At 36.7% G+C, this 17142-nt stretch overlaps 2 protein-coding genes across 2 annotated transcripts; both read right to left on the bottom strand.

Annotated features, from left to right (window-relative positions):
* Positions 1-5877: 5877 nt before the first annotated feature.
* Positions 5878-7657, bottom strand: LOC110799501 (uncharacterized). The gene is made up of 2 exons (XM_022004767.2): positions 7306-7657; positions 5878-6317 (listed from the first exon to the last, which is right to left on the bottom strand). Exons 1-2 carry the CDS (start codon positions 7588-7590, stop codon positions 5898-5900), a joined length of 705 nt encoding a protein of 234 aa, XP_021860459.2. The 5' UTR covers positions 7591-7657; the 3' UTR covers positions 5878-5897.
* Positions 7658-13093: 5436 nt separating this feature from the next.
* On the bottom strand, positions 13094-16647 carry LOC130465521 (uncharacterized). Its single transcript, XM_056834312.1, has 10 exons — positions 15617-16647; positions 15171-15330; positions 14818-15091; positions 14651-14738; positions 14434-14555; positions 14249-14327; positions 14046-14175; positions 13794-13951; positions 13584-13704; positions 13094-13491 (listed from the first exon to the last, which is right to left on the bottom strand). The coding sequence occupies exons 1-10, from the start codon at positions 16645-16647 to the stop codon at positions 13297-13299; spliced, it is 2358 nt and encodes a 785-aa protein (XP_056690290.1). The 3' UTR covers positions 13094-13296.
* Positions 16648-17142: the final 495 nt, after the last annotated feature.

The raw sequence follows: 17142 nt of genomic DNA, 5'->3' as shown, positions 1-17142 counted from the left end.
ACTAGTTTTGGAACTGGAAGAATGTTTCCATGTTCCAAGTCTTACTAAAAACATCATTTCAGTTTCTTGCTTAGATGCTAAGGGATTTTCCTTTTTAATAAAAGACAATAGTTGTTCGTTTTATTTTAAAGAGATGTTTTATGGATCTGCTAGATTAGTCAATGGACTTTATTTATTAGATCACGACAAACAAGTATATAACATAAATACCAAAAAGGCCTAAAAGGATGATTCAGATCTCACCTATCTGTGGCATTGTCGATTAGGCCATATAAACTTGAAACGCTTAGAAAGACTTCAAAAGGAAGGAATTCTAGAACCATTTGACTTAGAGGATTATGGTAAATGCGAATCATGTTTACTTGGCAAAATGACAAAGCAACCTTTCTCTAAAGTTGGAGAAAGAGCAAATGAACTATTGGGTTTAATCCATACAGATGTATGTGGACCAATGAGTACAAATGCTAGAGGTGGTTTCAGCTACTTTATCACTTTCACTGATGACTTCAGTAGATATGGTTATGTCTACCTAATGAAGCATAAGTCTGAATCCTTTGACAAATTCAAGGAATTTCAGAGTGAAGTAGAGAATCAATTAGGCAAGAAGATTAAGGCACTGCGGTCTGATAGAGGTGGTGAATATCTGAGCTATGAATTTGATGACCATCTGAAAGAATGTGGAATTCTATCAGAATTGACTCCTCCTGGAACACCACAATGGAACGGTGTGTCGGAACGGAGGAACAGAACCTTGCTAGACATGGTCAGGTCAATGATGGGTCAGGCCGAACTTCCATTAGAATTTTGGGGACATGCACTAAATACAGCTGCACTCACTATAAATAGAGCTCCGTCTAAAGCTGTCGAAAAGACTCCATACGAATTATGGTTTGGAAAGCCTCCAAATGTGTCTTTTCTTAAGATTTGGGGATGTGAAGTATACGTCAAACGATTAATTTCAGACAAACTTCATCCAAAATCTGACAAATGTATCCTTGTGGGCTATCCAAAGGAAACAAAGGGGTATTACTTCTACAATACATCTGAGAACAAGGTGTTTGTTGCTCGAGATGGTGTCTTTTTGGAGAAAGATCACATTTCCAAAAAGACAAGTGGGAGAAAAGTAGACCTCGAAGAAATTCGAGTCGAACAACAAACTCTAGAGAATGCTCAAGATGACATTCAGGATGAAACTCAGAGATCTTTAGAAGAATCTGGTGAGAATCATGGTCAATCTAGAAATGTTACCCCGCGTAGATCGCAAAGATATAGATCTCAACCGGAAAGGTACTTAGGTATTTTGACGAACGAGAGCTATGACGTTCTATTACTTGAAAGTGATGAACCTGCGACTTACAAACAAGCTATGACGAGCCCTAGCTCCAAGCAGTGGCAAGAAGCCATGCAATCTGAATTAGACTCCATGTCTAAAAACCAAGTATGGGATTTGGTCGATTTGCCAGATGGCTACCAAGCCATTGGAAGCAAATGGGTTTTCAAACTGAAAAAGGACAAGGATGGGAAACATGAAGTTTTCAAAGCTAGATTGGTTGCAAAAGGTTACAGGCAAGTCCACGGTGTGGATTACGATGAAACCTTTTCACCAGTTGCAATGCTAAAGTCTATTCGGATAATGTTAGCAATCGCTGCATATTATGATTACGAAATATGGCAGATGGATGTCAAAACTGCTTTCTTAAACGGCGTTTTAACAGAAACTGTGTTTATGACACAGCCTGAAGGTTTTGAGGATCCAAAGAATGCTAAAAAGGTATGCAAGCTAAAGAAGTCAATCTACGGATTGAAGCAGGCATCCAGGAGCTGGAATATACGTTTTGATGAAGCAGTCAGTGACTTTGGTTTCATCAAGAACGCGGACGAATCTTGTGTATACAAGAAGGTCAGTGGGAGAAAAATTGCTTTCCTAGTATTATATGTCGACGACATATTACTTATCGGAAATGACATTCCTATGTTGAACTCTGTCAAGATTTGGCTTGGGAAATGTTTTTCAATGAAAGATCTAGGAGAAGCACAGTACATATTGGGCATCAAGATTTACAGAGATAGATCTAAAAAGATGATTGGACTTAGTCAAAGCACTTATATCAATAAGGTGCTTGATAGGTTCAAGATGGCGGACTCCAAGCGAGGCTACCTACCCATGTCTCATGGAATGACTCTAAGCAAGACTCAGTGCCCAAAAACACTTGATGAGCGTAGACGAATGAATGGGATTCCATATGCATCATTGATTGGTTCAATAATGTATGCTATGATATGTACACGCCCGGATGTTGCGTACGCACTCAGTGCTACGAGCAGATACCAGTCAGACCCAGGAGAGGCGCATTGGACTGCTGCCAAGAACATTCTGAAGTACCTGAAAAGGCACAAAGATGACTTCCTGGTCTATGGTGGAGATGATGAATTAATTGTTAAAGGCTATACAGACGCAAGTTTCCAAACCGACAAAGATGATTTCAGATCACAGTCTGGGTTTGTCTTCTGCCTCAACGGAGGAGCAGTAAGCTGGAAAAGTGCTAAGCAAAGCACCATTGCGGTTTCTACAACTGAAGCGGAGTACATTGCTGCACATGAAGCAGCAAAGGAAGCTATATGGCTAAGGAAGTTCATAGGTGAACTCGGTGTAGTCCCCTCCATTAAAGGACCAATAGCCCTGTATTGTGATAATAACGGAGCTATTGCACAGGCAAAGGAGCCTAGACACCACCAGAGAGTCAAGCATGTACTTCGTAGATTTCACCTTCTACGAGAGTTCGTTGAAAGAAAAGAAGTCGAGATAAGCAAAATTGGTACTGATGACAACATATCAGATCCATTAACTAAACCTCTGCCGCAGGCGAAGCACAACTCGCACACTGCAGCTATGGGAATCAAGCATATTGGAGAATGGCTTTGATGTCTCTGTTTAATGTTTTAAAGTTTTAGAGTTTAAATCTTTGTAAAACATTATTGGTTAATCATTCACAATAAATGAAAAGAATTCATTTTTCCATTTAATTTGTGGTTTATTAAATGATGAGTCCCTTCAATTTGACGATATATTCAAGATAGACTGTCAGGACCAGTCCTGTGACTAAGAAATGTCTATCAAGTGAACTTGAATGTCAAAGGTTGAAAATGGTCCCTAGTCGGAGTTTTCTATAAAATTGGACGCATAGAAAACGTTAGACGATTAGAATGCAAGATGACTAGTAGTTCTGTTTCTTGAACTATGTGGACATGGCAATGTCATAATCATTTGCATAGATACTTACTTTGGGAAGACTAGTATCGGACAAGACCTATGAAACTTTACTGTAAGAGATGAAAATCTGTCATAAGTAAATTTCATTAAAATTATTAGACACTAAATCCTCAATACCTGAGTGATTTGAGATTACTTGTTTGAGAACTGGTTGCTTTGACGTTGACCAACCGTCGCACCGTAAAAGGAGGCTATAAAGGCAACGCTCAGGTAATCACCTATCAAACGAAGTCTAATCTCAAGATCACAAGATTGGGATTGTCCTCCCATAAATCGGGATGAGATGCTTAAAAGTTGTACAAGGCCACTCGGAGAGCTAGAAACTGTGAAATGCATGGCCGTGCTCGGATGAATCATAGGCTATGATTATCTGTTTATTTGATCAGTTGAACTCTGAAACCGAGAAACACCTCTGGACATAATAAGGATGACAACTCTTACCTTATGTTCAAGAGCAAGCATCGAGCGACAAAGGAATTAGGAAATGCACACTTGTCCCTAAGGACAAGTGGGAGACTGAAGGGAATAATGCCCTTGGTCCAAGTATGCATTCTATGTTAAGTCTAATAAATGCGGTTCAGTATTAATTAACAAGTTAATAATTCAGTGAGATCAAGTGAGCTGAATGCCTAGCTAGAGGCCGCTTCAGTTCAAGTGGAATTAATGATATTAATCCACAGCTTACTCTTGATTGAACCCGTAGGGTCACACAAATAGTACGTAAACGGATCAAGTATTTAATGGCATTAAATACTCCAACTATGGATATTCGGAATCGACGGATCTTGGTTTCAGTGGGAGTTGAGATCGTCACAGGCAAGAAATGAATACTCCGGAAACGATGATATTGCCGGAAACGGAAATATGGATCGTATCGGAAATATAAATATTATCCAAGTCGTAGATGTTGCCGGAAACGGAAATATGGTACGTATCGGAAAATATTATCGGAAATAGAAATATTGCCGGAATCGGAAATATTGCCGGAAACGGAAATATTGTCTGAATCGGAAATATTATCGGAATCGGAAAATAATTCCGGAAACGGAAATATTAAATATTTGTTCGAAACGGAAATTAATTCCGGAATCGAAAATATTAAATATTGTTCGTATCGGAAATAAATTCCAGAATCGGGAATTTAATCGGAAGCGTATCGTACGAATAAGCATCGGACGAGGCCTGCCGGACGAGGGCCCAGCACGAAGCCAGGCCATCGCCCAGCAAGCCAAGCGCGCCACACGAACAGCCAAGGCCACGCCAGGCCCAGCGCAAGGCCAGGCCCAGCAGGCCGTGGCAGCGCGCGCAGCGCGCGCAGCTGCGAGCAGTGGGCTGCGAGCATTGCTGCAGCTCGCGTGGGCTTGTAGCTCGCGTGGGCCGTGCGGCCGTGTGGGCTGTGCGCGGGCATGGCCTGCACGCTTGCGGGTCATGCTCGCGTAAGTGTTTGTGTTCGCATACGAAACCTAAATCGTGCATAATTCGTTTAATGATTAAATTCCTAATTCTATTTGATAAATTAATTAAATAAGAGTTTTATTATAATTCTAATTTAATTAATTCGTATCCTAATAGGATTCCAATTCTCTTTCCATACCCCTATAAATATGTGGCCTGGGTTCACAATTTATATAGAGTTATTCAAGTATTCAAAGTGAGTTTTTGAGAGAAAAATTCAGTCACACATCTTGCTCAAAAGTGCCGAAAATTTATAGTACCTTAGGGGCGATTCTAGTTGGTCAATCGTAAGGCGGATCCGGACGTGCTGTGGACTATCTACGGAGGGACGACACTTGGAGTCCTAAAAGACTTGTTCTTGTTCGGTTCGGGCGCAGCTAGGGAAGGCACGCAACAAAGAGTATGCATCTAAATTATGCTAAATGATTATGTGTAAATAATATGTATTCCTGGCTTAATGGTTGTTTCCGCATGATTTATGAATTGTCATATGTATCATAACCTAAGTCTTATCACCAAGTTCCTTTGCATCTAGGTGCTTTATAACATCTAGTACCTATGATAAACAGTTTATCTACTAATATCAAGGGCCACAATCTCAAATTTTGCAAGATTTGACATAATTTACTATACAAGAAAATAATAAATTAGGTATTCGAAAAATTAAAAGTAACCATATCATACCAAGTTGTAATAGATGGTACGCAATGAGACAAATGTACACAAACCGATCAAAATGACAGTATGCGCATATACCTTACATACCTTAATAAAAACAAGGTAATTCCATAACAAATAAAATAAGGTAGTGTTTGGATACATGGAATTGATTTGAATATGTTGAATTGAAATCTAGAATTTGAAATGTAGAAATTGAATTCCAAATCAAGTGTTTGGCAATCACTAGTAATTTGAATTCCGGAATTTCAATTCCACCATAGTGTTTGGGAAGTAAGTAGTATTTCACTTCCTGCTTTTTCTTTGAAGTGTTTATTTCAACTTATAAAGGAAATATGAAAAGTTAAATATACAATTAAATCTACTATTGCTGCTTTTTGATTCACATAACAATTAACCAGAAGTGATCAACAACAAATAAAAACATAATAGGTCCAATATAATACACATAAAATCCTAAAATGCTACCCATCAATACATAATAAAATTCAATCTAATTTTTGATCATCCGGTAAGTTCTTGAGCATATCGAACTCATCATTTGTGCCATTAACGAACGCTTGACCGCCCTTAAGACTTGGTGACGAGACAAACCTAGAACGCTAGACACCACCTCGTATATCTCTTGGCTAGTTGGTCTTGGAGGATTTCGTGCCTTGCTCACATACTCCTTGAAAGATTCAGCAAAACTACTAACCGCATCAGCAAGACGGTCTCTCTTCAACCTTTTGTTTGACTCTCCGGATGTTGTTTCGGAAGTACTCCCAACTTCATTTTCAGTCTCCATTGCAGTAGCTGATTCATCATGCTGCTCTGCTCCTTCACCATTAGCTCTGTCCATTGCAAATAATGTGCAAATATCGTCCCAGTTTTCGATGCATTTGTTCAGATAAGCAGAGGCGACTGGGACTTCCTGTCCACAGAAAACAGAAGCATAATTGTCGTAAACAACAACAACAACAGCAACATAACTGCCATAACACAACAGCAGCAGCAGCAAAATAACAGCAGCAGCAGCATCATAAACACAATATTCCCATACCTCTAACACACATACATAATAAGTGCATCTAACAGAATGAAACTACATCACTCCTTTTCTATCTACCACTGATGTAGATTCACCATCTTATACATGCATTTTAATAACTTAACACACACTGGTCCTTCCAAGTAAATATGCAACTACATAAAACGCTCCAATAATTCGGAAATTCAAAATGCAGATACCACAGTTAGAATGCCCAATAAAACACTCCAATAACTCGGAAATTCAAATGCATATACCACAGTTTCAAGGGAAGCAATGTGATAGTGAACACTTCTCAGTATTGCCAGTGCTTGCAAGATGAAATAAGTCTCTGAACATACACCAATCACAAATAGATCCAGCATTGCACTTAATCTTTCAGATAAATGCTGTCACAATGGTGACGAACTATTTTACACTTAAATCTTTCAGCAAAGAAGATCATAATGGAACTGAACAAGCAACCGATCAAAATAGAACTGAAAGCAAAGAAGATCAGAACAGAACTGAACAACAAAGCAGATCAAAAACGGAACTAAACATCAAAGTAAATCAAAACAAAACTGAACAACAAAGCAGATCAGAACATAACTGAACATCAAGCAGCATATCAGAACAAAACTGAATAGCAAGCAGTAGATCAAAGAAGAACTGAACAACAACGCAGATCAGAACAAAACTGAACAACAAAGTAGATCAGAACAGAACTAAACCACGAAGTAGACCAGAACAGAACAACAAGTAACAGATCAGAACATAATGGAACAACAAGCAGCAGTGCAACAGTGCAAAGATATCTTCAAAACTTATACGAATCATGTGTTACCATAGCAAGTTAAATCAAAGAATCTGAAAGCATATGACAGATTACCTGACAATATGTCTGCCATTCTTTGAGGTCTTCTATGGGTATCACTACCATTTTCTTTTCTTCATCCCATTTGAATTTGGTGCGGGTACGTATGTCGGAGATAATAGCATAGTGTCTCTTCCATACCTTGATCCGGTTCTTGACATGATCTATAGTGACAGACATAGCTAATTCCGCCCTCAACTTATCTACCACGGCTTGGTAGGCTTGGGACTTGAAATCTCCATCGCCCTTATTTCCTTCGTTAATTTGGTCATAGAGTGTTGAAGTGAGAATGCTGTCCATTTGAGAGTTCCATGTGACATATCCCCTTTTCCGGGTGGGTGGTGGTAAAGCCGGCTCTTTCCCTTGTCTTCTCATACCTGAAAACGCAGTTAGAACAAGCAGTAGAATACGCAGTAGAATACGTAGCAGAATACACAGTAGAATACGTAGCAGAATACACAGTAGAATACATAGCAGAATACGCAGTAGAATACGTAGCAGAATACACAGTATAATACGTAGCAGAATATGCAGTAGAATACACAGTAGAATACGTAGCAGAATACGCAGTAGAAAACGCTGTAGAATAAGCAGATAATACGCAGTACAATAACCATTTACCAAAATAACTAGTAGCACTAAATAAGAGTGCAATATTTCATCATTACATCAAACATTTCAAATTCAAATAAGTTGAGCCCTTCGCTCTAGATATTCATCAAACATATTCATAGCAAGGTCATCTCTAAACTCATTCCATGCATTAGTTGAACGAGCGGTTAAAATATAATCATCTTCTTCATCTTCTTCGTCTATTGCTTCCATATTCAATAGGTCTTCTTCTACCTCTTGCATAAGACTTGTTTCTTCCATGTTTTCCTCCCTTAAAAAGTTATGGAGGATGAAGCAAGAATTGATGATTCTAATTTGAATTTTTTTGGGGAAGAAACTAGCATCTCTAAGGATACTCAAACGCTTCTTCAACAACCCAAATGCTCTTTCAACGGTATTTCGAGCGGATGAGTGCCGTAAGTTAAAAAGCTCTTTGTAATTTGTAGGAGTGTTCCCTCGCCACAAATTCAAATGGTATCGAGTACCTTTGTAAGGAGCTAAGAAACCTTCGACATTAGAAAAGCCTAAATCCACAAGAAAATATTTATCTGCAATCATAAAATTTTAATATTTTAACTATTGGTTTGAACCCACATTACCTATTAATTTATTATTAAAAAAAATTAAATCTTACTTCTAGGTACTTTTAGACCATTAGGCCTCCAAAGAGCATCACGAAGGACACGAGGATCTGATGCGGATGCTTCCCAACCAGGTAGAACATATGTGAAACGGAGGTTTGGATCACAAGTAGCTAAAACATTGGTGCTAAGATCCCCTTTCCTATCTCGATAACGAGGGCGATCCTCGACAGGGACAGTCATTTTAATGTGTGTCCCATCGAGAGCTCCAACAACACCCTAAAATTAAATTCTCAATCAACAATTTTTACTTCAAAAGAAATTACTATTATGAGATGTATTTGAATATTACTATTATAAGAAATTACCTCAAACCACTTCCATTTGTTATCGTCAGCATAATTAGTGTTGTGGTCTATTTGCTTGATATAGTACTTTCCAAGCTTGAGCATTGATGCTAACACTACGTGAAACTGACGACTCACCGTCTCACCAGAACGAGCATAGAGGGCTTGCATTGTTCTGTTCTTCAAATCATGCCCAAGTGTATGAGGAATAAAGCCACTATTTCTTTCACCGTGACATTCTTTGTGGTCACTAGCCCCCCCTTAGTTTGCAAAACATGACATAACTTCTCAAAATGACGTATGTCGAGACGCAATTGCTCTCGACATATCCTATCAGTCCTTAAAGTGTTCATCCATGTAGCTCGTCTTTGAGCACGGTCGCATTCATTCCATGTTATCTCATTTATCCTATACCTTTGACCATACCATGCCCCAACTACTACTATAATAAAACCTACAACGACCATAGCCAATTCTATATCTTCATCGTTATCCATTGGGTGCTTTTGTGACTCTTGTATACTCATTTCATCCGACATTTAGAACTGCAAAAAAAGGTGACTCTTGTTTGTTACATATTAATGTTTTCAGCAATTACCACTGATCCGTCTACTGATCTCAGATAGAAGATTATCATTCTCCTGAATTAGGAAATATGGTCATCAATCATCCCTGTTTTCGCATGGTAACTTGGAAATTTTCATTTTCAGTATTATTCGGTTTCTCAAACGATAATGTATTTTAATGCTGTTGAAAACATAAAAACTCTCTTCTCTTAACAGTTGCGCAATTTCAGTTGATATAATAACAACACCATGTCTTTTTTTCTTGGTTCAGACAACAAGCGGAATGAATCAGAATTCTTTCTTACATTATTTTTTATACAGAATTCTTTAAACCAACATCACAGCACATCATCATATCTTTGTTTTTTATTTGGTATGCACCAACCAAGTGTTTCAGCTAGTGTGTCCCATAGGAACTTGCAATTACAAAAAAACAAAGCTAATTGCTATGACCTAAATTCATCTAACAAGTTGTTTAGCAGAAGAAATTGTACTTTATTCAAATTTTACTGCTCTTAAATTAGCAGCGAATTCCTTACCTTATTTTCTATGATTATTTTTACAGCTAGCTAGCTAATACATGGCTGGGTATAAGAGTTACAATAAGCAGCTGCTAATCCCCTGCTTCAGCCTAAACAACACACCAAATTTGCACGTATGCTTCTATATTTCAAACAAGATTCCACAAAACAGGCACAGTACTAACAATTTTCGGTCACTAGGCCAACAGTATTAATTCACAAATCACAACCACTATGTAAAATATTCAAAACAACAGATCCAGAAAAAAAATTCAATCAAAATTCTCACATAATCATTTTAACAAACAGTTGGAGGGCAAAAGAAGATATACCGAGAAAAGTAGAGGAAGATGTAGGAAATGATACTGTAAAATCTGAAAAATGTTAATAAAATGTGGGCCGAATATTTGATGTAAATAAAGCTGTGACGTGTTACGAAACACTGTCTTAGAAGCAAAATTCGCCCCGACTATGGTGCAACCGGAAAAGGCGTTGCCCCCCAAGATTTGACACAGCGTTTCTCCAAAATGTGCACTCAACTAAGGAGAAACATGGAACTCACAATAATGCTCAGAATAGGAGAAGAGAGAGTTTGATTTTCGGTGTATCTTGAAAACTGACCCCCAAACTGATTATAAAGCCACAAAGATTTTGTAACCGAAAATCAGCATTTAATTGGGTAATTAAAAGACCTGTAACCGCCGATCAGAATTGATCATGCAATAAAGCTTCTGATAACTGAAAATCAGTAATTGATTTGAGTAATTAAAACGGAAGCGGAAATCAAGGGACGTAATAAATACGACCGTTACGATTTTAATTAAGAGGGTGGAGTGAGCTACGTAACTGACCGGTCTCATAAAGAGTGGACTGTCAGTTACGACTTGGCCCAAAAAGGAGGCCCCACCACACCGCGCACGTGCCACGAACACGAACCGAACCGGCCGGAAGGGCGGTGGCGGCGCGCGTGGGGATTCCCCCTTCTAGCCCACACCACTTGGGAAAGTACTTCAAAGTATAAACATTACTTCCCTATATTTAAACAAAGGGAAAAGCTTGTTTTCTTTCCATGTGGGACAAAGTTCTTTTCTTTAAATACTACACTTGAAAAGCCTCCTTTTCATTTCCACCAATGTGGGACATTTTCACAATATGGTAAAACTCTTTCTTTGCATTATTTCCAACAGAAGACCTAGAAATGAAAACGGGAGCCTCTGATTGTCTTGTCTTCTCTTACTATCGCAATTTTTCGCACAATCAAACCCTAACAATCAAAATCGGAAAAAAAAATGTATTAATTAACACAAAAAATAAGAATAATTCATGTAATCAAACCCTAAAAATACGAAATTGGGGAAAAAAAATCAAGAATTGACTGAAAGCAAACCCTAAAAATACGAAATTGGGGAAAAACAAACCCAAAAAGTTAGAAATTTGTACCTCAAAAAATTGAAATTTGTATCGCGTAGGAGATTGAGCTCAAGTGGCGAGGCAAGAGAGAGAAAGCTTGGAGGCTGAGCTCAAGTGGCGAGGCAAGAGAGAGAAAGCATGGAGGCTGAGCAGCGAGACAGGAGAGAGAAAGAGGCACGAGAGGGAGAGTACAGAGACCTCGAGAAAGACGTGATTTTTGGATTTCAAATCCGCGCTTTTTCCATGTTATTTCAAATTCCAGCAATAAGGTTTAAGTGTTAAAGGGCTTGGAATTGGGCCAAATCCAATTCCAAATCCTTTGCATTCCCAAACAATGGATTTGGCCCAATTCCAGGATTAACATCGACAAATCAAAGTTAATTCCATAAAAACAAACAACAATATGCTTAATTCCTTATACTCTAGTAATGAATTAAAAAAATAACGGGATCTAAACAAATCAAAACAATAAATTACTTCACAATTTAAACATGGTTTACGGCAAATAGTATTTGAGGATGTGACAAACAAAAAATAAAAAAGGGACAATTAATATGAAGTTTTCATACTTGATATCAGATAATTCCCGGATAATTATACAAATTTTCATCGGGATCAAACATTAAAACGGTTAAGGGATAAAAGTATAATAAATAATTGTAAGTTGCAATTGCAACCATAACAATAATATTAATAATTAAAAAAAAAATTACGAAAACCAATTCCTTCAAACATAGAAGTCATATATAAAAGCCCACATCATATAACTCCAATATCAAATTAATAATATACAAATTCAACAAACTCATAGCATGTCAATAAAAACTCATGATTCGAAAACAAAGTAATTAGGGAAGCAAATCTCAAACATAATAATTAATACTCACATCGAGTGATGGTTTTCGCTTAACTCGGACCGGTAATTGTATTCTCCTTTGTTTTTTTGTTTCCAATGTTGAGCAATGGTGTTGATAACGTGTTGTGAAATAGAAAGAAAGAGAGGAGAAAATGGTCTGTTCTATTCCATGAACAATAGGGTATATATACATCCAATATATATAATAGGGGTTTGCTTGGAGAATAATAAACCCTAAATCTAGAATATTCCAGAAAGATACTAGGGGTATAATGGACATCCACATAATATTTAATAACATATTTATTATTTTTTTTGATCTCCTCGATATTTATTATTTTTATAGATTGTACTAGGGTGGTTTCTTCTTTTTCTTCTTTTTTTTTACTATTTGATATTGGAAGTATAATATTCTTTCAACACTTTCAACATCTCATGCTACAACAAATGACGCAACTAAGTCGATCTTTGGAGTTTTTGTTGTTTGAAAAGAAAAAGTCCGTAGCAAAAGGTCTTGTGCGCACAAGGTGTACAATAAATTTATTGTACACCAAGATAACTTTAACCATTTTTTTGTAACTTTAATCTAGTTTTGATTAACTTTTATATTAGTAAAAAAAATTGATAGATAAATATTTTAAAGGTTGTAAATGATTAATTTTATACATTATTAGTTATTTTGAAGAAATAAGTTTTACTAAAATGAAAAAAATTTATCACTGAAAAATAGATAACTTTTACATATATATGCTTAACTTTTAAGAATTGTAAATAAGAATTTGTGCAACCCCAAATCGATCCAAGACAGGACTTAATTTTGATTTGTTGTCTCTTGATTTATTATTTACTAGTATTTTATGCACGCGATGCGTGCGTGAATTTTAGAAACTTTATTGTGCCTATTATTTCATGCACGCGATGCTTGCGAAATTTTACAAATTTTAGACACTAATAATCATTCGCAAAGTCCATATTTTGCGACATTGAGGTCATACAATACTCGTAGCCTTACATGACGAATTTAAAGCTATTAAAAAAAATTAACATTATTTTGATACAACTAACATATCCTATTGAAAAATCAAAATTGAAGTACATACAAAATAGTAAATATCATTTTCTTTTTTTGCTCGCAATATATTTGTTTAACCACATGCACTCCTCCGCCCAATCGACATGCAACACATATCCAACCGTATACGAATGTTCAGGATTAAAATCTCCAATTGGTGGATGTAGCACCCATGAAAAAGCTCTGTTTCCGAAACATGCAAATACTTTTTCCATCACTCGATTACGTCCATTAGGCTGCATGAACGTTAAAAAATATATTCAAATGTAAAATCAACATGAGTTAATATTTTTAAAACAATTATGTTGTTAGAGTATTAGATTGAAACCTGTTGAAGTACTGATTTTATTTCAGTAGCTAAACAACCTAAAAGGTGTTGTGCAAGATCGTGTAATATTGTGACTTTCAAATTACCACTTTTATCAAATATGGTAAGTCGAAGAAGCAACCTATAAAACGAAATTAAATCAATTTATTAATATAGATATTTACCAATATATAATGTGTGTTTAAGTATAAAAAAAATTTAGATAGTTACCTTGGGATAGTTACAGTGTTGGTGAGATTGCAAGATTGACATTTTTGTAGTCCTTGAAAAATGACAACCTTTTTTAGGCAACGATTGCATGCCTCATATATGATGTTATCAACACTATCAACGCGACATGCATATGCAACAACTCGACAGTATTGAACCTACCAAAAAAAAGACGCAAAGTCCGACAATTAAGTACATAATACCGTATTTAATTTGTTGACAACACTCAAACTTCAAGGTTAAAAACGATACCTTTCTCACGCTGGGAAATTGAGATAATCGGATACGGGGAGTGTTAGAAATATCAATCGACGACTTTAACGAAAAAGTCGACGAACGAAACCAATCTCTCCTTATCTTTGCCAATTTTTCCGATTTATACCTATACGTGAAAAAAGTTGTGAGCATAATACTTAAGGTTATGTTGTACATGTATTTGGCGAGATTGTGCGTACCATGTAGATAAGGATGTTGTTTTTTCATTAACCGGGTTAACATAAACCCTAGTGTGGTATCCCGTGGAAAGATATGTGCCTGTTTGTATTTATCAATTAGAAATATTATCACAGCTGGATATTATACTTTAAACTACATATTAAAAAGACAGCATTTACTATATAATTTAATTTGGATGATGTACCATAGAAGCTCTTGACATGCAGACCACATGCTACAATGATTGGTGCCACGTCAACATGATTAAGATTTTCATCAAGAACGTGCACAAAATCATTCCAAAGTGTTAATTTAATAACAGTCCAGCTGCAAGTAGAAATTAAAACAATATTAAGACAAATTTATCGAAATAAAGGTAAATTCGATTTGTAATTAACATTTTAATAATTTAGAGGACTTACGTTGTATCCATTATTGCCACGTCTCGCTTAAATGAATCCACACCAATATTCTCAACCGGTGAAACGTATAGGACCAATCCCATTGCATCTAAAACATCATCAATGTTTCAATTAATAAACGACATATGCATGATAACTAAATATTGAAAAAAGGCAAACAAAAGTACCATAAACTCTATCAGTACAGTCGATGTGACAACTTAATCGGTTCAACTGAACCAAATTATAGTGGAATGAAGGTATGGAAATGTCATCCTCCTCTTCACGTATCACATTTGTTTCTTCTTTGATGATCATCTGTTTCCAATTGGGGACAATTTTGTTTTTCCCTTCAGCAAATATCACTTGTACAGCAAGGAGTATATAAATGAATCCCTCTTGAAACCGTCCTATAAACTTTTCAATCGCGGGGCCGAAAATATTGCACTGTATGGCCTGACCCTACAAAAGGAAACACATGAAAAAGTTATGATATAGTTCAGATTCAATGAAAATTTGAATGAAGCGTAAGGTCATTTACCTCAACATCGACAAAAATCATTTTCCATGTTTGCTTGGTTGTTCCTTTATGGTTGTAGTTGAAAATATCATAATTGCGAATCAGTCGGGCTCGTACATCATATCGTTGTACCCCGCTAGGATATAAATGCTCAAAAGTTGGATAATGGTACTCTGTCATCCTGTAAAGGTAGTTCAGAACAAAATTAGAATTACATAAACCGAAATTCACAACGTATGAATAGGTATATCACATGAAAAGAAAGTTATGTACATGAATACATTTAATTACTCCGATATATAAAATTCACATCTCTCAATTCGTCCGTAGCTATATGGTAAATCAATTATTATTACAAAAACTACTCAATGTCAAGAATACAATAACGTTTATTACAAAATTGGGAAATAAAAAATAATACTTTAATTCCGTATCTCTAATCATAAGACAACAAAACTTCTTTGTACACAATATTTTTAGTGAATATGCCTTCACAACCTTGAACCTTTCCCTTTTCTACCACGATCTTTGTCGTGTTCTCTGAAATTCCTCGTGATAATGCCACATATAGCTGGCCGTGGCTAAATACATGATCAGGGAGGAATATCCCAACATGTGGAATAGTTTGTCCCTGAGACTTGTTGATAGTCAAGGCAAAACTCAACTTCACAGGAAATTGCTTTCTGACCATCTCGAATGGCAATTTAATATCTTCAGCAGTTTTCAAGGGAATTCTTGGCAAAAACACTCTGTTCCCCCTAGAATGTCCGGTTAAAATCTCAGCATCAATGAAATTGTCCTTTAATGAATGGCAAAGCAACCGTGTTCCATTGCAAAGACCATGTTTAGGATCAATATTTCTCAAAAGCATTAAGGGTACCCCAGGTTTCAGGGTGAGAGCATGGGGAGGCAATCCCGACGCAGAAATCGAATTCAAAAACTCTTGTTGATACAAATTTCTCTTATCTTCAGGAACAGAATCAAACGAATAATACGTTTTTCCTTCTCCGAGAAACTTTTCGACAACCTTATTATTTATTCTATCAGTGTCTTCGTTCAGGGGTGTGATGATCGCCCTTTCAACTATAAAATTTCCATCACCAACGTGCTCACTTAAATTTGGAAAGACCTGGTCGATCAAAGCCTCGATCGAACTATCTGCCACTGTTGGTATAATCATGGCAGTGGGTAACCTTATCATCTGATCTGAAACAGTAGGTTCATTACCGTTCCCAACAGAGAGTAAGAAATTAGCAAAGCCGTTATCATCAATTGATCTCATATTTTCTCTCAAACGCAAAATACGAATGTGTCTCCACATAGGGGACCTGACAAAAGATGCGTCAATCATTTGAGCTCTAGTTCCATTTCGAACCACCGGTAAAACCTGTCTGAAATCACCACCGAACATAATAATTTTCCCCCCAAACGGCAAGTCATTCCCCATTAAATCCTTGAGTGATCGATCAACAGCTTCAAATTGATATCTGTGTGTCATTGGGGCCTCATCCCATACGATAATAGCAGAATTTTTTAGGAGAATTGCAGTTTTAGAAGAGTCTGTTGAGTTTTATTGCTACTAGAAAGTACTTACATAAATTCCTTGTACTGATTCTATTTATGCCAAACTAATGGGAGAGATTTGGACTACTGGGTTCATAATTCTAAAGGGTCAAATATTTGGCAGATATGTTGATTTGTTAGGAATAATTTTATAAGCATTGCCTGTATACTTTGTTTTAAGGTAAGATTAATCCTTATCGGGCGGGAACTCCTCTAAGATTAATCCTGCTCGGGTTAGCAAGTTAGACACTTTGAGACAAGAGGGAAAGAATAACACTCTTTAAAATGTCTCTAATGAGATTGAACCCCCAACATTTAGGTTGAAAGGTGAAATCATTTTCACTAGGCAAAACTTTACATCCGTTGTACACTTATTTTAAGACAGTTCCTAGATTTCTGGATGTACCTAATGGTGTATATTTGGGGCTAT

This window comes from Spinacia oleracea, chromosome 1, assembly GCF_020520425.1.
Source record: "Spinacia oleracea cultivar Varoflay chromosome 1, BTI_SOV_V1, whole genome shotgun sequence".
Taxonomy (NCBI): Eukaryota; Viridiplantae; Streptophyta; class Magnoliopsida; order Caryophyllales; family Amaranthaceae; genus Spinacia; species Spinacia oleracea.
Note: the sequence above shows the minus strand (reverse complement) of the source record. Positions and strands in the feature narration are given on the sequence as shown.

Excerpts from the sequence above, each read along its gene's own strand:
- LOC110799501 (XM_022004767.2), bottom strand. The coding sequence starts at position 7,590 with ATGGACAGCATTCTCACTTCAACACTCTATGACCAAATTAACGAAGGA. Across the intron at positions 6,318-7,305 it reads AATGGCAGACATATTGTCAG|GAAGTCCCAGTCGCCTCTGC; the intron begins GTAATCTGTCAT and ends TTCTGTGGACAG.
- LOC130465521 (XM_056834312.1), bottom strand. The coding sequence starts at position 16,647 with ATGACACACAGATATCAATTTGAAGCTGTTGATCGATCACTCAAGGAT. Across the intron at positions 14,739-14,817 it reads CTGTACTGATAGAGTTTATG|ATGCAATGGGATTGGTCCTA; the intron begins GTACTTTTGTTT and ends ATGATGTTTTAG. Across the intron at positions 13,492-13,583 it reads TAAAATCAGTACTTCAACAG|CCTAATGGACGTAATCGAGT; the intron begins GTTTCAATCTAA and ends ACGTTCATGCAG.